At 43.0% G+C, this 21,468-nt stretch overlaps 1 protein-coding gene and 1 long non-coding RNA gene across 5 annotated transcripts in view; one reads left to right on the top strand and one right to left on the bottom strand.

Moving 5' to 3' along the window:
* Nucleotides 1-10,251: 10,251 nt before the first annotated feature.
* Nucleotides 10,252-17,205, top strand: LOC310660191. Its single transcript, XR_014503289.1, has 2 exons — nt 10,252-10,730; nt 12,027-17,205. It is a non-coding gene; the product is annotated as an uncharacterized lncRNA (long non-coding RNA).
* Nucleotides 15,606-21,468, bottom strand: part of CERT1 (ceramide transporter 1) — a 49,705-nt gene continuing 43,842 nt past the window's right edge. For 2 of the 4 annotated variants that reach the window (XM_083404021.1, XM_083404023.1), the window contains 4 exons: nt 20,661-20,789; nt 20,280-20,409; nt 18,396-18,532; nt 15,606-17,666 (listed from right to left, as the gene is read on the bottom strand). In XM_083404021.1, coding sequence (XP_083260147.1) covers nt 18,405-18,532; nt 20,280-20,409; nt 20,661-20,789 — 387 coding nt within the window. In that variant the 3' untranslated portion in view covers nt 15,606-17,666; nt 18,396-18,404. Of the gene's footprint in view, nt 17,739-18,395; nt 18,533-20,279; nt 20,410-20,660; nt 20,790-21,468 lie in introns of all 4 variants that reach the window. The other 2 variants (XM_083404024.1, XM_083404022.1) reach the window with 1 other exon arrangement.

Below are 21,468 nucleotides of genomic sequence, written 5' to 3' on the forward strand. Positions count from 1 at the left end.
TTAGGCACACAAACTGCTTGGGTCTCCCTGTATGATGACATCTGTCAGGCAGTGGCGTAGCGTGGGGGGTGCAGGGGGGGCCGGCCGCACCGGGCGCAACATCTGGGGGGGGCGCACTCGCACTCGCAGCTCTCTGCCCCTACCTGGCTCACTCACTCTCTCACTGCAGTGCTGGCTGTGCGAATCTGATCCGAGCCGCCAGGTCGCCGCCCACTGTGGAGGGGAGGGTGCCAGGCGTGCGCTGCGGTGCGGTGCGGAGAGAGAGCGAGGGACTATCTGGGGGAGGGACAGTGCAGCGGGGGGGGGGCGCAAATTACTTGCCTTGCCCCGGGTTAGGGGGCGCAAATTACTTGCCTTGCCCCGGGTGCTGACAACCCACGCTATGCCACTGCTGTCAGGAAAAAGGGGAAATGTGTCCTGTTAATTCTTCTCGATCTCTGAACACAGTTTTCTGTATCATCAACCATGGTAGGCTTCTACAGTGGCTGTCCAAGTTAATGATGGGGTGGCACCACTATTTGGAAGTTGTTTCATGCTTGGGGAGTGTTATTCGCCCCCATGGAGCCTTCAATTTGAGGTTCCTCATGGTTCAATTTTATCAGCTGCGGCAGACTTCAGTGGCTTACTGGAGCAAGACATTTTGAGCGTACTGCTCCAATCGATTGCACTAGCTGCCAATTTCTGGGCCCAATTCAAAGTGCTTGTTTTGAACTATAAATCCTTAAATGGCTCTTGGTGTGGCTCCTCCCTAAGAGGTCCAGAGGATGGCAACATGAGAATAGGCCTTTTCAGCCATGGCTAGGGGTGTACCTGTGGGTGCTCTGTGGGTTAAACCACAGAGCCTAGGGCTTGCCGATCAGAAGGTCTGCGGTTCAAATCCCCGCGATGGGTGAGCTCCCGTTGCTTGGTCCCAGCTCCTGCCCACCTAGAAGTTTGAAAGCACGTCAAGTGCAAGTAGATAAATAGGTACCACTCCGGTGGGAAGGTAAACGGCGTTTCCATGCACTGCTCTGGTTTGCCAGAAGTGGCTTAGTCATGCTGGCCACATGACCTGGAAGCTGTATGCTGGCTCCCTCGGCCAATAAAGCAGGATGAGCGCTGCAGCTCCAGTCGTCCACGACTGGACCTAATGGTCAGGAGTCCATTTACCTTTAGGGGGATACCCAGGAGTTGATTAGGTAGGCCTCCACAAAGGGCATAGGCCCAAGAGAATGCAAAAATTGCGCCTCTCCATTCTGGCTTGGAATAGCTAGAAGCCCTCCCTCCCTCCCACCTGTGCCGAACCTGCTCTGGGTGGCCAAGTGAGGCATGCAAGCTCCTCTGGGCTCCTTGGTGTATGATCCGGTCACTGGCATGGGCCTTCACAACAGACCTGCGACACAACCCACCCCCTCCAGTTGGCTGGTGGTGCTATTAGAAGAGCGAGTGGAGCATCCAGAAGGGCTCAGAGGAGAAAAAAGATGGAGAGAACAGGCGAGTGATGCAGGAGGAGGAAAAAGGGAGGGAGGGAGCAGAAAGGAAAGCTAGTGGAGGAAGCAAGCAGGCAAACAATGGATGGACATGGGAGGAGGAGAGGCGGAGCAGAGCAGACACAACCCCAATCCCAATGGCCCTGCAGGAAGTCATTGGCAGAGTGATGAAAAGCAAACGTTTTGAGTTTCTGGTCCATGGTCTCTCCTGGCTTCATAGGCGCCAATATAGCTCCTTGCCAAACACCATGGGCGGTGGGTCCCCATTTGTGGAGTGCTCTCCCCAGGGAGGCTCGCCTGGTACCTTCATTACAAATCTTTAGGCACCAGGCAAAAACATTTTTGTATAGCCAGGCCTTCGGCTGCTTAAAATTCTATGGCCTTTGAAATGTGTTTGTGGGAAGAGGGTTATTGGTATGTTTTTGTTTTACTATGCATTTTGTGTTCTCAAGTTGTATTTTTATGTTGTGAACCTCTCTGTGATCTTCTGAGGGTGGTATACAACAGTATTTCTCCAATGAAAATAAGGTAAAGGTAAAGGTACCCCTGCCCGTACGGGCCAGTCGTGACCGACTCTAGGGTTGCGTGCTCATCTCGCTCATGAGGCCGGGAGCCGGTGCTGTCCGAAGACACTTCCGGGTCACGTGGCCAGCGTGACGAAGCTGCATCTGGCGAGCCAGGACCAGCGCCGCACACGGAAATGCCGTTTACCTTCCCGCTAGAAAGCGGTCCCTATTTATCTACTTGCACTTAGGGGTGCTTTCGAACTGCTAGGTTGGCAGGAGCAGGGACCGAGCAACGGGAGCTCACCCCGCTGCGGGGATTCGAACCACCAACCTTTCGATCAGCAAGTCCTAGGCTCTGTGGTTTAACCCACAGCGCCACCTGCGTCCCTAGTGAAAATAGGGACATCCTATTCCATCATCGGACGCGGGTGGCGCTGTGGGTTAAAGCCTCAGTGCCTAGGACTTGCCGATCGAAAGGTCAGTGGTTCGAATCCCCGCGGCGGGGTGTGCTCCCGTCGCTCGGTCCCAGCGCCTGCCAACCTAGCAGTTCGAAAGCACCCCCGGGTGCAAGTAGATAAATAGGGACTGCTTACTGGCGGGAAGGTAAACAGCGTTTCCGTGTGCTGCGCTGGCTCGCCAGATGCAGCTTGTCACGCTGGCCACATGACCCGGAAGTGTCTGCGGACAGCGCTGGCTCCCGGCCTCTAGAGTGAGATGAGCGCACAACCCTAGAGTCTGTCAAGACTGGCCCGTACGGGCAGGGGTACCTTTACCCTTTTATTCCATCATCATTACCATCATCATCACTAGCATCATCATCATCATTATTTATTTATTTATATGCCACCCGTTAAACATTAAAAAACCGTCCCTATAAAGAGCTGCCTTCAGGTGTCTTCTAAAGGTTATATGGTTACTTATTTCCTTGGCTCAGGGGTTGCATAACTCCATACCCTCCAACATTTCTCAGATGAAAATAGGGACATCCTAAGGAAAAGCAGGACATTCTGGGATCAAATCAGAAACCGGGATGGCTTCTGCAAATCCAGGACTGTCCCTGGAAAATAGGGACACTTGGAGGGTCTGTTGTTGTTGTTGTTGTTGTTATCATCATCATCATCATTATTATTAAAAAGGCATGGGGCAAACAAGCTATATACCATATATAACTATATGGCTATATATAACTAAACTGTGGGAAATCATAACATTTAAATAATAATAATAATAAACTTTTATTTTATTTTATTTATATCCCACCCTCCCCAGCCAAAGCCGGGCTCAGGGTGGCATTTAATGCTTTGTATTCAAAGTTAGATATCATCACAAGATGGAACATACTATTATGAATTGCATAATAGTTGGGTTTGGTTATACTGCTTAATTGACCACAGATGAGTGTGCTGCCCTGCAAAAATACTAGTGTAAAACCGAATGAGTCTTCCTGTAGAGGCAGGGAGATGGTCCATAAAATCACATTATGTTCTGTTTATAAAATCTTTTTTTCCAGCTGACGAGTAACTTCAGTGGTAGCATCAGTGATAGCAGAGTAGACTCATTAAAACTGATCATTCTCTGAGATGATCCATTAGCATTGGATTTACTGATGAATTTACCTTTCTTTGAGCAGATAGATAGATAACCTCCCAGCCCTGACTCTCACATTTCCTTGACAATATTGCTCATATTTTACAAGGATACAATCTAGTCATCCTTATTTGAGGGAAAAATAATGGGTTTTCTACCTAGGTGGCCATGTAATATCCAGCGTCAGAAAAACGATCTCAATAATCTAATGCTTTAGTCTAGGCAGGCATTCTGATGAAACTCAGGTAACCTGTTTTGTATTTCATAAACTTAAGCCACTTTATCTGAAGCTTTATCTCTTTTACATAGAAAAAAGAGGCAGCATATTGGTTTTACCAGTGCGTATATCACATAGGTGTGTATAGGTTCTGTGTCCTTCCCAAATTACAAAGCCAGTGTGGTGTGGTGTAATGTAATGGCTATAGAATCAGACTAAGATTTGGGAGACCAAGGTTCAAATCTCCCTTTGGCCTTGAAGCTTGCTGGGTGACCTTAATCCAGTTAAGGACTCTCAGCCTAATCTGCCTCACAGTGTTGTTGGGATTGGATGAGGAAACCAGGCACTCCACCTGGAACTCATTGGAGAGATAATGCAATGAATAATTAAAAAAAGTGAATAAGAGTGCCTCAGGAAAGGTTTTCATGTGGCTGGGTTGTCTGACCAGCAAACAAAGTGGGTTAAACCACAGAGCCAAGGACTTGCCGATCGGAAGGTCAGCGGTTCAAATCCTCGCGACGGGGTGAGCTCCCATTGCTCGGTCCCTGCTCCTGCCAACCTAGCAGTTTGAAAGCACAAAGTGCAAGTAGATAAATAGGTACTGCTCCGGCGGGAAGGTAAACGGCGTTTCCGTGCGCTGCTCTGGTTCGCCAGAAGCGGCTTAGTCATGCTGGCCACATGACCTGGAAGCTGTACGCTGGCTCCCTCGGCCAATAAAGTGAGATGAACGCCGCAAGCCCAGAGTTAGTCACGACTGGACCTAATGGTCAGGGGTATCTTTACCTTACAGATTACCTAAAGTCCTCACTGTGGACTTGGGCCCCTCAAAATGTGAGTGTGCGTGTGTGTTTAGAGTGAAATGAAGCTGACCAAGGAAACCCTTTGAACTTTAGTGTGAAGGGGATGATCTTTCAATTTAGCTCAGTGTTTCTCAAGTAGTGGGCCTCGAGCCTTGCTGCCATAGCATAGCCTGTCCAGTGCCTTTTCCCTTGCTGAAGCTGCCAAAGCCTTTTGAGTGGACAAGGCCAGGAGCAGCAGTTCCTTGTCTGCTGAGTAAGACGGGTTGGGGAGACAGATAAATTTGGGTTTGGCGTGAAAGGGAGGAAGGCTGCAAAGTGGTAGAAGGACCAAAAGAGGTGTGGAAGAAAATGGGAAGGTGAGATAAAAAGTGAATATATATTATATTGCTGTTTTTATTTATTAATTGATTAATAAACTGGAACAGGAAGGAAGGGGATGAGATAGGAAGAAGCAAACACAAAAGGACCAAAGGAGGAACAAAAGAAACAAGTCATCTGAGAACTGAGGGATGGAGAGAATAAGATGCAAACCGAGCGTGAAAAGAGAATGCCAGAGGAAATTACAAGAGGTGCATAAAAACAATATGTGAGGCATGTAGGGGTAGAATGGAAAAAATAAAATAAAATGCCTAAGGGTAAGAAATGTGAGGAAACCCCATCACATTGAATTCAGAATGCTCCAGTCACAGTGGTTTTGGAGAAGGATGGTGAAGTAAACTTTTAAAAATATTTCCTACTGTGTGCAACAAAACAATCTGCAAGCTTTTAAGTTCCCCAGAACTCTTCATCAGCCTAGATTGTTAAAAAGAAAAACACAAAACAGGGAAAGGGAGAAGACTATTCAAACCAGTAGTGGTTTGGATACTTTTCTACAAGATGTATTTTTCAGGTAGAGTGTGAGACATTTCAGTGAGTCCCTTTAAGGTGCTTCGCTGTTTTCATGCTGCACCCAGGCCCCTTGGGAGGGCCTGAGACGCATAATGGCTGATCCACCATCTTTGCAAATACAACAACCAGTTTTTACTCAGTTCTACCTCCAATCTTAGGTGATATGCACAGGTTCCTTTGTTAGGTGGAGAACAAGAATAAAAGAAACTAGGTAGTCCATATATAAACATTTGTTGTTGTTGTTTAGTCGTTTAGTTGTGTCTGACTCTTCGTGACCCCATAGACCAGAGCACGCCAGGTAGAGATTAACTTAACTGACTACACTAGCCTGTTTCTGTGTCTCCTCCGAATTGCCTTCTCCTACCCACTGGCGTAGGGATATGGGGGGGTGGAGGGGCACCCCGCTCCGGGTATTATGCCTAAGGAGAGTGACAAGATTGCCCCCTGGGCGGATTGCTGACACGCCAATCGTTGTGGCGGATCTGCTCAGGGAGCAATCTTCTCACCCCCCCCAGTGGATTTCCGACATGTCAATCTGTTTGGGGGGGCCCGCACGAGGTTCACAGGTGGCAGCCCCGTGGGAGGGTCTCCCCGCCCCCACCGCACCGGGTACCAGAGGAACTAGCTACGCCCCTGCTCCTACCTACCCCAAGTGCTGCTGAGGCAGAACTGTTGTCATAATGGCACATGGGGTAGAGAACAAAGACTCACCCCTTGAGGTCTTGAATGCCAAAGTTAACAGCTAAAATAACATAACTTAATGATTATTGCTTTAGGGAATAATGGAAGCTTTTTTCAGACAATTTAAAGAAATATTATAGTATGATGAATTCACGAGTAGGATTTGAACTATGAGCAACAGAAGTAATTAGAGATTATTGTATTATGATATAAAAGAGGGAAGGTAGGGTGAAGCAAAGGGATGAAATAAAAAACACCATGGGAAATGGAATGGGAAGTTGGCAAAACGAAAGGGGGGGGGGAAATGTATTGGAATGCCTATGTGAACTTTTTGGAAATCTAATAAAATATATCTTTTGAAAAAAGAGCAAAGGACTGAGCAGTAACTAAAGGCTGGTTCTGCTGCAGAAGAAAGTGCCTCCCTATTACGGTTGGTTGCGTAATACAAAACACAGGGTAACTCCCAACATGAGTCTGTAATAGGACAACTTGTACTATATGGAAATAAGGTTGAGGAGTTTGACATAATTTGGAAACTTAGGCTCAAGGGCAGCTCACTTAATCTCTGATAAATTGTTGTGCGTGTCCCTTCCTACTCAAGGTATTCCATCTCCATGAAGGATTAGCACTCCCTCTCGCCTAAGGCAATTGTAGCAGCTCTGCTCCCTTCAAAGCAAGATGAATCATGATGTTTGTAAAGATTATGTCTAATTTTGACAATTCTTTGATCATCTTACCACTTTTCACCCTTTCAAATAAGAGGAATTCAAGCATCAGGATTCTTGTTTCCCAAAAGTAACAACTTTTCTTGGCACTTTGAGAGGTGCAGGCCTCATCTTGACTAGAACAGGCTTTCCAAAATAAGGTGTGCATGTCCCTGGGTAGCATTTAGCAATTCCCCAAACTCGCTTGTTGTGTCACCAGCTGTTTTCCTAGAAATTCCCTTCCTTGTGGAAGTATGTGAAATGGATACCCATAGAATAAGAGCACTGTCTTTCCTGTCAACAGTAACCCTGACATGACTGTCCTTTCTAAGCAAGAGCATCCTTCTTATTCTCCTTGCGTCCATTTAGTAAGGTTTTTAGAGCCCCCCCCCCACATAATATTCAATTGAATGCTCACATCGAGAATAGAGTGTTTGTCTTTAAAAGTGAGAGGAACAACATAAATAAAACAAAACAAAAATTCACATTAAAAAAGTTCTAGGACTTCTAAGAGGGTTACATAATAATAATTTTAAAAAGGAAAAAGTCCAATATGGTTGTGTGATATGCAGAACCAATTGTGTTATATAATAAGGTTAATGAGTTTGACGTAATTTGGAAATAGGCTCAAGGGCAGCTCATTTATTCTCTGCATGTCCTTTCCTACCCAAAAATTCCATTTCCATGAAGGATTAGCAGCCTCTCTCATCTAAGGCAATCATACTGGTGTTTGTAAAGGTTATTTCTAATTTTGAGAATTCTTTGATCTTACCCTTTCAGGTAAGAGAAATTCATAAAACCAGGATTAGTGTTCTCTACCCATAGTCACCCTGACATGACCATCCTTTACCAGCAGAACCATCCTGGTTATTCTCCTTGCTTCTGTTAGTAAGGCTTTTAGAGGGTTTTGATCATGTTGTTCTTTGGAAGGCTCTTGTTTAGAATGTCATCAGTGGAACACTCCCTCTGACTGGGAGTTTTCCAGTGAGTGGCGTTGCAGCTTGTCTTCCCTCTGGGGTGGAGGATATAAACATCAAAACATTGCAGAACGCTCCTTCTCTCACCGAACTTAGTGAGGGAGCACGTTCTGTTGCACCACTTTGACACTTGTCTTCCCCTCTGCTGAGGCGGACGAGGCGAGCACCAAAGCATTGTGGAACGCTGCCCTTTTTGCTGAGTTCATGCAATGAAAGTGGGGTGTGGGAGGCAGTGGGCAAGTGCCCATACCCATTTAGCCTCAGGTGGCAAAACGGGATGGGCCACCCTTGACTGGGAGCATATACATCATTCATTTTAAAACTCAATACAGTAGTACCTCGGGTTAAGAACTTATTTCGTTCCAGAGGTCCGTTCTTAACCTGAAAATGTTCTTAACCTGAAGCACCACTTTAGCTAATGGGGCCTCCTGCTGCTGCCACACCGCTGTCGCGCGATTTTTGTTCTCATCCTGAAACAAAGTTCTTAACCTGAGGTACTATTCCTAGGTTAGCAGAGTCTGTAACCTGAAGCGTCTGTAACCCAAGATACCACTGTAGCTGCCTTAGACGGCTGAAGAATGTTTCCTCCATTCACCCTACATTACAAGTAGCTTGTGGTCTGGTTCCTAGGGCCGTTGACATGGTGCTGATGGTTTCATATGGTAGCAGATCAGTTCATAAGAAGACCACAGTCATCTGTGACAAGAACATAAGGGCATACGGAGAGACTGCTGGGTCAGGCCAAAGGCCCATCTAGTCCAGCATCCTGTTCTCACAGTGACCAGTCAGATGTCTGTGGAAAATCCACAAGCAGAATTTGAGCACAATAGCACCCTCCCTTCCTGTGGTTTCCAGCAACTGGTATTCAGAAGCATTGATTGAGGGTGAGAGAACGGATGTAGTCTGTATTCATGAGGCCTGTTGGGCAAGTTGGGTTGAGTGAATCTGACTCACTTTTACTCACCCAGGTACCTGGCACAGCATTAACTTCCCTTTGGAGGGGTGGGAAGTCATTGTAGTCCATAAAATTCCAACTTGCCCACCAGGAAATCTCTCTATTCTTGGGTGAGCCTTAAACACTTGGACCTTGTGTTGGGCCAGTGGGCAGACTGAGGGTGCTGTTGGTGTACTGCCCATCTTTGCGGGATGGGGGTGGCGCTGTGGTCTAAACCACTGAGCCTCTTGGGCTTGCTGATCAGAAGGTCGGCGGTTTGAATCTGTGTGACGGGGTGAGCTCCCATTGCTCCGTCTCAGCTTCTGCCAACCTAGCAGTTCAAAAGTATGCCAGTGCAAGTAGATAAATAGGTACCACTGTGACGGGATAGTAAATGGCATTTCCATGGTTTCTGTCACAGTGTTTCGTTGCGCCAGAAGCTGTTTAGTCATGCTGGCCACATGACCTCGAAAGCTGTCTGTGGACAAATGCCGGCTCCCTCAGCCGCAACCCCATAGTCTTTGACTGGACTTAACAGTCATGGGGTGCTTTACCTCTTTTTTACCTTACTGCCCAACAGCATACATGACTGAGCTGGCAAAGGTGATATTGTTTGGGTGTGATGTTGAAGAACCTCAGGACACTGGTATTTAGAGATTTCACTATCCATGCTGAGGCTACTTTGACTGGGCCAGCTCAGAACTTCACGGTCTCCATGGCAACCATGGAGCTGCCTCAAGTTGTCTGCAGGTCAGGTCAGACCTAGGGGAAGGCCGCAGCTCAGTGAGAGAGCATCTGCCTTCTGTCACAGAAGGTCTCGAGTCCAAGTCCTAGCATCTCCAGGTGGGGCTAGGAATGCCCCCTGCCTAAAACCCTGGAAAGCTGCTGCCAGAAGTGCAATTCTGAGCTCAATGGGCCAATGGTTTACCTCACTATTAGGCAGCTTCCTAGGTCTACTTTCTTAAGTGAAGGAAGTGTGAGGAAAACATACTAGAGTGTTGCTAGAGTTGTTACAACAACAAAAGCAGCAGACCCTGCTTGGGATGGTCATGGGTTAGCAGGCCCTTGATCCCTAGTAAGGGACTGATTGCTCCCTAGGCAGTCTGTTGGGGCTAGGGGTTATCCATTGATTTTGCCCTAGGTGTTGGAGACAGTTTTGGGGGATCATGAAAGGGCAGCAAATTATGAGTTACTGAATTTGGTCTTGCATTTTTACTGCCAGGGGAGAGGTGAGGAATTTTCTGCCACGGGTGCTAAAATAACTTGAAGAGTCTTGAATACCGGTACTTGTCTATGCTGAATTAATGGTGGGCTGTGTGTGTGTGTGTGTGTACACATGTCATTTGCTGCTCTACCTCAGGCAGAAAATTCACCCACCAGTTGTCTAAATAATCCTCACATTGGTCCATGCAAGAAGAATGGAATATTTGCATTGGCTCAAATCTGCAACAGGATGGGATTTTTGGGGGGGAGAGAGGTGAACATACCAACAAAACAACTTTATTGCATATATTTTTTTTCTAATGCTCCAGCAGGAGCCACTGCAAAAGAAACTCACACCTTAATATTATGTGAACAAGACCAGTTGCTTTAAAAGCAACAAAACACGAAGCAAAGAAAGCTCAGCAAAATGTACCCTGTATCTTATCGTACAGTGAAATTTTCAGACCAACCCAAGCCCCTGTCTCTGCAGTAACCATGGCATAGTCTCACCAGTGCCAGGAGAGCCAATCAGCTGCCTTTTCATCACATCACACCAGCTCAGGCACAAGCTGCTCCGCTTCACTGGACGCTCAGGCAGCTACTGATTTCTAGGGCCAATGCTCATTGAGTTCCCTGCTACAGACCATGAACTGCAGATGAGAGAGACAGTTGAAGAATCGCCGACTCCTTGGCTGGCTCTGATAAGAAAGTGTAGAAGCACCTTAAGTCACAGTAGCAGTGCAATCCTATGCATGCCTGCTCAGGTAAGGGTGTAAAAGGATTGCAACCAGAGAGTACATTTTAGACTTGCCTGCCCCCTTGTGCACACTTCTGGAGCTTTATATACTTAGGAATGTAGTGGGGCTGCTTATGGTTAGTTATTATTACTTCTTAAATTTGTATACTTAACATAACAGAAAAATGTAAAATGAGAATCCAAAGTAGGTAATAAAACAAAAGCAAATCAATCGTTTGCTTTTGCAGGACGTAAAAGTGCAGTTGAAAGGCAAACTTGCTGAACAGGAAAAGGCAGCAGTCCTGAGCTTATTGTTATAGAAGTTTGTGGTATTATAGTCCTAAGACAGAGATGGGGGTTCACAATTGTTTCGGTTGGTTAAAATTAAGTTTTAGGCTCTCCGTAGAAACAAAGGATTTAAATGTAACTAGTTTGGAAATCTGGGCCTAATAACCATTAATATGCACAATACGTGAAAATCATGTTGCCATAAATTAAATAAAAAGGTAAAGGGACCCCTGACCATTAGGTCCAGTTGTGACCGACTCTGGGGTTGCAGTGCTGATTTCGCTTTATTGGCCGAGGGAGCCGGCGTACAGCTTCTGGGTCATGTGGACAGCATGACTAAGCCGCTTCTGGCAAACCAGAGCAGTGCACAGAAACGCCATTTATCTTCCCGCCGGAGCGGTATCTATTTATCTACTTGCAACTTGACGTGCTTTCAAACTGCTAGGTTGGCAGGAGCTGGGACCAAGCAATGGGAGCTCACCCCGTCATGGGGATTTGAACCACCAACCTTCTGATCGGCAAGTTTAACCCACAGCGCCAGTCTAGCTTTTTTTGTATTATTCTACCTTGGGGAAGGGCTGTAGCTCAGAGACAGAGCATTAGGTTTGCACACAGAAAGTCCCAGGTTCATTCCCAACATCTCCAGCTGGGCTGGAGGAGAATCCTGTTTGAAATCCTGGAGTGCTGCTCTGGGTCAGAGCAGATAATACTGAGCTGACTTAGCAGCATGAGGCAATTTTCCTCCATTCCTAGCTACCAGTTTCTCCTGTTTCGCTTTTTTTATGGAGAAGGTCTCAAACTGTAATAATTTAAACATATTTTTGCAGCATACTGGAGAGAGTGCAAGGTAATGGACACGATTTTCCATATGTGGTGGACCTGTGAATTAGTGCATTTTGCAAAAGGGTATTTACAGAAATAAGCAAAATTACAAATCAGGATGTACAATGCAACCCATGCCTAGGTTTATTAACATTTAAAAAAGATATTCAGCTTAAATTATTGCACAAGGAACTTATCACTTTTCTTCCTGTAGCAGCACAATTTCTCACACCAAAAAATAAATAAAAATGGAAAAGACTTGGTCATCTACATATGACACAGTGGAAACAGAAGTATGGACAATGGCTTTATCTGTGAAACAAAGAGAATACACACCCTGAATTGATGCAACTGATATGGACAATTCTGCTAAAACATGGCACCCCTTTATAAAGTATTCAGATGATCTGATGTCTGGCACCAACACATACAGATTTATGGGAAATCTGCTACATTAGTTTTCTTTTCTGGGGGAGGGGTAGAAGGTGGGGAACCAATTGTTTTGATAATGTTGTGCTTGTGATTATATTGTTTCTTGAAAAAGTAATAAAATAAAATATTTTCAGGCTGTCCTTCACCACAAGTAATCCCAGGACAGGCTAAAAAGCTCCATTTTTAAAAACAGCACAATAATTTAAAAACGAGCCCTTTAGACATCCACAGGCTTTCAGATGGGAGTTCCTTGAAGACAAAGACAAATTTTTACTTGGACGACAGTGCAATGCTAAGCACATGTACTCAGATGTAAATCCCTGTGTTCAGAGGGACTGAAAAATTCAGTCCAAAAGCTCACAGGTTTTCAGTCCAAAGGGTCCTCTTTACATTTCAATTTTTGTGTCTGGTTTTTGTGCCACCTGTTGGTATCAAGTGGTATATACATTAATACATAATAATTAAAATAATGTGCTGGAGGCAACCAGAGATTTGAAGATGACCTTTGGCAATTTCCTTCCCATTTCTGTGTGCCTTGGCATGTTTATTAGATGGTGGTGGCAAAGGCAAGCAGCAGCAGTGTGCTCTGGTGAGCACTGGGCAGCTAGGAGCCGCAATTTAAATATCTCCACAATATGCTGGAGTAACTCAGGCCCATTGTGGGCAAATTGAAAGTAGTGGCTAGACCTGGAAATGACCAGTCCTGGATTCCACCCCCTCCCAGTTTTCTTTAGCTGATTTGCACCCCTTTGTAGATAAAGCAGACCTTGTCAGAGTTACTCATTCTCTAGTTATAGATTGTCTTTAGGGTTGCCATGCGTCTGGGTTTTCCCAGACACGTCCGGGAATTGGGCATCAAAAAGGTGTCCAGGGGGATTTTAGCTAAATCGGCAAAATGTCCAGAAAACCCGGATGTATGGCAAGGGGTGGTGGTTTTTGTTTTTAAACTGTACAACAATCCCCCAAAAAACTATTTTGGAAATATGGCAACCTTAGCTAGATTACTGCAATGTAATCTAAGTGCAGCTACCATTGAAGATGGTTCAAAACTCCAGTTGGTGCAGACAACAGCTGCCTAAGCTACTGGTGTGGGTCAAATATATCAGTCGTACTGGTTACCAATGCATTTCTGGGCCCAAAGGTTTGAGACCTGACTGCCTGAACCCATACAAAAATCCCACTTGGTTACAGAGGGCCCTGCTTGAAGGTCTACGATTAAGGCTGGTCATAACAGTCACAAGACAGGGCCTTTTCAGTGGTGGCCCAGTCACTGTGCAACTTGCTCTTATATGGCATACATTTGGCTGCCTTTAGTCACTTTTAAATGGGCCTGAAAAAAACTCAGTTTTCAATTGCTGATGTTGGTCTAGAGTTGTTTTTTTTAAAAAATGTATATTTTAAGGAAATGCTAATGTTTCATTCATCTTCCGAGATGGTCCTCTGAATAAATCTCATCCAGTTTTATGTGGAACACTTGAAGTCTGTTTTGAAGAAGAACCTCAAAGAAATGAATAATGTTCTTTATTAAGGAAGAACCCTGTAGCTGAAAGTTTGCAGTCCCTATCATGTTAGATCAAAGCAGCACACACAAAGCTGTCTTGTACCAGATCAGACTATTTATTCATTTAGCTAGTAATCTAATCTGAACCTGGGACCTTGTGCATACAAGACATGTGCTCTATGACTGAACTACAGACCTCTCCCCATCCCTCAACTTTATTCTTTCCAATAGGTTGTAAATGCCACCCACTACCAGCAACCAGCTACCAACTACCTGTGTGAAGGCAGGAGGTACGGAACATATCTCTGTGGTAGAGGAAGTGGCTTTTGGTTGTGTCGTCTGGTTCACGCTGAGGATTTGCCGAGCCATTCTAAAACTGGAAGTTGCAATAAACTGCCATCTCATTGGTGTGAATTGGCTCAAAATCAATAGTACCAAAGTGTGTGGGTCATGAAATAAATGTTCTTAGCCTTATCTTCAGAATATATGTCAGATCAAGGGATAATTTTCAGTCTCTCTATATAAAGATGCAAAAAAAGGGTTCATTCCAACACATGCCCCCTCCCAACCATGTGGCTCTCATTGTACACATGCTCCATGTACCCAATATCTGGTTGGATTGTGTACGCACACGTTGATCACTCATACTAAAATCTCACCATATTCAGAGTTTGCCACTGCATGTGGGGTGTCAACTGAGCTCTATGGAAGTTGCTAACTTTATTTGTCAACCTAAACTCTATACCACCTTCATCAGTGCAGAGAGACAAATAGTTACTGATGTATATCAAGCTATTTTTAGATCCATTCATTATATTTTTAAAAACAAAACCATTTCACTTGAGCACTTCCAAGTATTAAAAATAACTACAAAACAGAAATTTGTTTGTAATATCTTTTAATACTTTTCACTTTTAAATACTGGTTTTTAAATTTGTGATTGTAACATGGAAGAGCCAACTCAGTTTAGCTGTTTGTTTGTTTTTAAGGTTAACAGAATCATAAAGCTATCATAGAACAGTCACACTCTACACACTCAAGATACTCTTTGAAATTATTCATGTTTTGAGTATGTAGATGAACAGTGGCAACTCAAATACAGCTTCATATACAACAGTGGACAGAAAGATCAGTGAAAAGTTTGACTTGACAATTTGATTAAGGAGAAGCAGTACAACTTTATTATGAGCCAGCTCAGCCCAATAAGATGAGAGTTAACTTCTTTTAAGGTCAAATAACGCACCCCACCCCCACCCCAAGAAATTTGTGAGATTTAGACAGAGCGGAAAAGAAAATATTAAAAGGGTCTAAAAATCAGGGAGAAATGAGCAGTGCTTGTTTCCTGACCTTCTTTTCCATCTTCTACCCCACCCATCGCAACAGCGAGGTCCATCATTTAACAGAAATCAATTTATGTGGTGGCAAAGTCAGGCTTTCAATGCAACAAACAGGCACTGAGGAGGCAAAGCCACCTTTGGGGAAGGCTCCACATACATAGAGGGCAACTGTATTGTCAAGTTCATGCAGAAGTCAAGGAAAAGGGACTGAAGCATGTGTTCACCAGCTATTGCCAATGACAAAGGAGGATATGGATAGGCAGAATGAGGGTTTTGATGGAATGACTCATTTGGAAGGGCCAGAGATGGGGAAGAAAAGAGTTCTCTGCTGGGGGAAAGGTTCTTTGCATGGGCTGACTGAGCCTGTCAGTTTCTTAGGGGAAGCTTCCATGTCATCATTGGGGTTTTTTTTTAAAAGCTCTTGCCATATATCCCAGGAAGCCTCCAGTTATCAGTTGGGCAGGGCTAGCTCTAATAAAGTGACTCCGCTTGTCGAAAAGTAAAATGTATTCTTTACAAATAGTATATTTAGTGTAATTTTTATTTACAGAATTGCAAAATACATCACATTTAGTGCAAATGCAACTAATGATATTAAGATTTATATACTGCTTTGTAAACTTTCCATCTCTTTGTATAATAAAGCTATCCAATTAAATTAGAGTTACTTGCATGTCTTCCATGATCATTACCAGAAATGGCAAATTGCTAAATCTGCATTTGGGGTCTAAGCATTGTTGAAGTTCCCATCAGTGGCTATGGTGAATGAACAATTTTATCCTTCAGTTGATTGTAAAAAGATTAAACGTATCTGAGGTATAAGAAACTGTATATAAAATGCTTACTGGTGATATAGTAAACAGATCAAATTTCTCAACTTACTTGCCTTACTGGCATTACCCCATAGGCACTTCTCTTCTACATTTTCAAATCATGATCAGAATTATTCTGTAATAAGGCATATTCCATGCACATTATTTAGAGAAAGGCAAATAAAGGAGACTAAAAAACATGGAATCTGTGTGCATGTGTATAAATCAACCATAGTGTGTCTACCTTAGCATATCTACGACACACCAGCCATAACCAAGAAAACTTGCTTCCAACCTCAACGATTTTCATCAGCTGTATCTTCATTAAAAAGTACTGTCTTTGTTTTCAGGCATCAGTTACTCTATACGAAATAAGACTTTCTGCTTTCTTTTCAAAAATATATCCAAATCTCGTCTCTCTCTCTCTTTATATATACACAAGTTGATCTAACAGCTAAAAAAACAAAACAAATCCTCTGAATAATCTCCATTTAAAAGCACAACCACCAAGTGAGACATTTCCTCAAAAGGACGACCGGTCTTTTGTCACAGTTCACTTTTCATGTTATTTGTTGGCATCACAGACAGGCATATCCTTGAAAGTTAAGTTCTCACAGCAACTAAGGGGAACTTTGCTTTTTTGCTTTTATGGATTTTTACATTTTACAATGCAGATGGGGGGGGCAAATATTACATGTATGAAAGGTTGTATGTATGAACTTCATAACACAGCTTTATTGAACAGAAAGCAAACAAACATGCAGGACCAGAAAACAGCATATTTGCTCTTTCTTTGTGACTGGGAATGTTATATTATGTATTCCAATTTACTTTAATAAATATTACACAGTGTTAACTTCTTGCAGCTTCAGGAAATCAGATTGCAAGAAAGCAAGGCCATCACACACAACCTGGGCAAGACACTTCTCTAGCTTTTTCGGGTGCTCACACCTTCTTGTTCACGTCCTCTACCTATTTAGAAATTCTGGATCATGTTCAATAACTAAATTTCTGTAGCACATTGTACACAACTAAAAAATACAATAGAAATATAAAGATATCTGGGGGAGGGGAAAATAAAGCTTTTCACACTTACTCCATCAGAACCCTGGAGATCTTCATAGGAGCAAGACCATAGAAAAGGCAGTCATGAGGATCTCGACAACCCTCTCATATTAAGAGATGTCTTACATAACAATATGATTTATCATAGAAACCAGCAGCAATGAACTATGATTATACAAAGCAAACAAAAAATCCCCCCCGAAAGACACAGAGTTTACTGAAAACCTGAAGGAAAAAAAGTTACAACACACAGGTTTTTGTGTATATAAAGCACATACAGTATGTTATATGTGCATTTGTCCTTTGTGCTTTTTTTAGACATACACAAAATGGAAGCTGTGCAAGTGTCTTATGATGAAGATCCACAGTAAACAAAAGCTTTTCAAATTATTCAAAAGTTAAAGCAATAAACCAAGTTGGTGACCCAAAAGTTGTATTTTTCTTCTCTAAAGCAAGCAAATAAAGTAGAGCCACATACATGTATCAACACATGTATTTTGTGTTTTGTTTATAATTACACACCAATTCAGCAAGGTGAGCTAGCAAAAGACAGTGAAAGATCAGCGTCATGGCATTGCAGTATTTCTTCAGTTGAGTACAGAATCCAGGACTTGGGTCATAAGACTGTAGATCCTACGTTCCAGCTTGGAGCATTCATTTTGGTTCATTTCTCCATGTGGAATGTTCACACAGCCTTGTTCCAATCACTGGGGATGGAGGAGGGAGGGGAATGGATGAAAGCTTCAGTTCTGACTACCACCAACAAAGCTAAGACGGTGCTATGAAACATGAAAACCATTCATGGTTTCATTTGACAGTTCAGAAGGAAGAGAGTCTGTTGAGTATTATATAACAATAAGTGACACCCACAGAAAAGACAGAAGGGGGGGGCCTTAATTTGAGGGTTTAATAATGAAATCACCACCTGTCATTTTATTTATTGTTCCTTCTGCATTTACTAGCAGACAGATTGCCAGCAAGGTTACGTTACCCATTCCTACTGTTTCCCAGCTACATGATTTCTTAACTGATCATTCTAGGCAGCTGAAGAAACCCACTGCACAGCCTTATAAGGGGCAAAAACAAATATGTGCACCTAATGTTTCTTTTATATGAAACACAAGGAATCCAACTATACCAAACTTCAGATATGCTTCAAAGGCAGCAACATTGCAATTTCAGTTTTCACAGTATTTCAGTGACAAAAGCAATTCCCCCAAAGTATAATGTTGATTCTCAAATTTTACCCTGCAACCAAAAAAATCTTCCTTGCCTCCCAACACAGGGAGGTTTCAAACTTACTGCACCATTTTAAAATTAAGCTCCAAATAACACTGTATTCCCAGAATCTCAGTATCTCTTAATTATGCAATGGCTGTCTCTAATGGCAATAATGTTGCAGCAAATGTTAATTTTGACTTAACATATTGCATTACCTGTTAACACTAGAACAAAATAGGCTTTCCTGACGTTTTCTCTTGCACATACGATGTGAACCGCTTCAAGAATTTGGGGTATTCTCGCTTTGCTACTGCCCGTAACACAGAAGCTGGTGCCCAACCTCCAGGGTTCACTACAAATAAAGATGAGAGTGATGTATACACTGAAAAGTGACATCGCATACATAAAAATGCAACTAGAACAATACACCAGTTTTTATGCAGAACAAATGATTTTATTAAGGCGGCCTGCTTTTCATCAGTTTGCCTCAGTCTTTGGGCATATCTGAATACTGCATGTGAACTTATAGGCACAGAGGTTGAGAGCAGCAATTAACAAAAACAACAACCCAACAAAGTTTTCTTCCGACCCCTGATTAAAGTGGCAGATGTCTTAGTCCCTGGTTGGGATTGCACAGAACTGTGTCCAAGTGTAGAGTTTATTAGCTATGTGAAGTAAAGATTTCCCTTGCATAGGGTTGATCCACTCTGCCTTGTGTACTCTGTGTGTGGGGGAATCTAAGGAAGCACCCATGTGGGGTTTCAGGGGTCCTTGAGCCAAAACTACCCTTGATGCCTGAGAAGCTTCACCTTCAGGTGGTGCAGGACCAGAAGAAAGCACTTTTGTGGCCTTAGCCAACAGGGCACAAAAATATTATAAGAAGGAAAGTCAATCCTGAGATGTGGATCCTCCTCCAGCAATTACTCATCCTCCTACACTTCAGATTCAATGGACACTTCAGACCTGATCAGAGAGCCCTTGAATGGCTAAAACGTGTGTGTTTGTGAAATAGAATGAAATTATATGAGTGTGTGCTGCATACATGCATGTGAGAGTATGTGTCCTGTATGTATGTGTGTCCTGTATGTATGTGTGGTTTGTGTAGGGAGCTGGTCATATTTGCAGCTAGATGAAGTGTAATGCCCACAATTCATTACATGTGTTCGGAGGTCCAAAAAGGTTCATGATCCCTGGCTGCAGCATAAGAAGCATGCTGAATATCTATGTAAGAACAAAATATTGCATGTTGGAGCAAAGGAAACGACGTACAAATATAAGAGCAGCAAAAAAATTAAAAAAAACCTTGACAGAAATACATGTATCATTTTTTGTAAATTTAAAGTATAGTATTTATAGGGAAAAGAGATTAAATATATATATGACATTTGGTAGTGACTAGCCTATGAAACCTAAGAGCTACTTCATCCATTGCACCCAATATATTAAGTGCAAAAAAAGGGAAGCGTAAATGCATCGAACGGATACACACCTATCAGAGAGAAGGTTTGAATGTGGCTTCACTGTTCATTGTATGAAACCTAGTCTTGTTGATATGTGAATGGACAGAAGGCATTTAGCCAAGTGTACTTACTGGTCCTCAATGGGTGGGTTGAAACCCACTAGTGGATGGTGGCCTGATCCAAGGTGGGTTGCAACAGGAGCACTAGCACCATGCAAATATAAGGTAAAAGATTAATGGCCCCCAAATGCATGTGAGCCCTATGTCTGAAAAGGGTGAAAACACCTGTTCTAATGTCCCGCCTGCCTGCTTCATTTCTAAATAAGGAAGTGGACGTTTAAAATTTCAGTACCACTTGGATTTGACTTCAGTTTCAACTAGGGTTGCCATACATCTGAGAAAATCCGGATCTATGGCAGCCCATGACAGCAGTGCCTTTTTTTGCTGATTTCCCATAAAAATAGCTCAGAAATGGCATGGTTGTTCAACAACTTTTGGCAAAACTAAGAAACTATATAGCGTTCCTATTTTTAAGTTCCCAGTTTATTATATAGTGCCTACAACTAGGTGCTTTATTAAGAAAAGGAGCGGGGCTTTTGCATAAACTCAGTTTGCAACGAAATGTGTAGACATGCCTTACCATTTGCTACATAGGTAATCTTGCATAGGATGTTGTCTCTACTTATCTCCTTGTTCCCTTCTGGTGGGCTTACCAGCGTCTGACATATCATAGCAACATTTATTTTGGCACGAACACATCGATTGTTCAACTGTCAAGAAATACAAACATTTAAGACTGTTATGTTGCTAAAATATGAATTAGAATGAAATATTACAACAAACACAGTCCCTCCATTTTCACTACATTTCATTCAGTCTGCATTTTTAATTATCCTTTCTCTTAGCTCCCTTTCGCCCGTACACTGTTAAAAAAAAAAAAGGCATTCTATGGTAATCTGGAGAGAAGTTTTATTACATCGTTAAAGCAAGAAACACCCTCAGAACTGGAATATACACTTACAGGAGCACTATCATGATCCACCGAGAAGTTGCAGACAATCCATGTTTCACTGTCATTTTCATTGAAAGCTGGTATTTTTCTAATAGCAGACAAATACAGCACATCACGTTGAGAAGCAGGCCACACTCTCTAGAAGAAAATTGTAAGTATATTTATAGTACTTCAGAGCACTTAAATCACTCCACACGCATTACCTTATCGCAATCTTACAACAACCCTATAACAATTCTCAGAGCGGTAAGCTGTGTTAGCCTGTTGCAGCAAACACAACTAACATTTATTTATTATGACATGAGCTTTGCTAGGTCTGATTTACACATCATGTAAACGGAATCATGGGTTGTGGCAAATGTTCAAGCTGCTTTGATTCCTTTTCGTTGTTCTGTAATCTTACTGAGCTAAGCCATAGCTTGGCTTAACATGATGAGAACATTTTGAGCTTGGGGAGTGTGTTGGGGGCACCAGTCACAAAATAGCTACCATGGGAGTGTGTGGTGGTCAGCTATGTCCTGATCATCGAGATCACATAATACTGATCACACACACACACACACACACACACACGCAGAGCGAGTGTTGAATTGAAGACTTGCCAAGCTTGTGCTCTATCACTGGACTATTGTCTCTCTCCCAAGTATGACACACCATTATTGAAGATCAAAAGGAAAACAGATTTAAATACCTAACAAACCAAAAATTTTATGAGCAAGGTTATTATAATTATTATTAATTAATGTATCTTGCCTTTCTCCCAAGGCAGCTTGCAACATTTAAAAACATCATTATAAAATGTGAAATAATAAAAACA

Source organism: Podarcis tiliguerta (genome assembly GCF_965153285.1).
Source record: "Podarcis tiliguerta genome assembly, chromosome: 11".
NCBI lineage: Eukaryota > Metazoa > Chordata > Lepidosauria > Squamata > Lacertidae > Podarcis > Podarcis tiliguerta.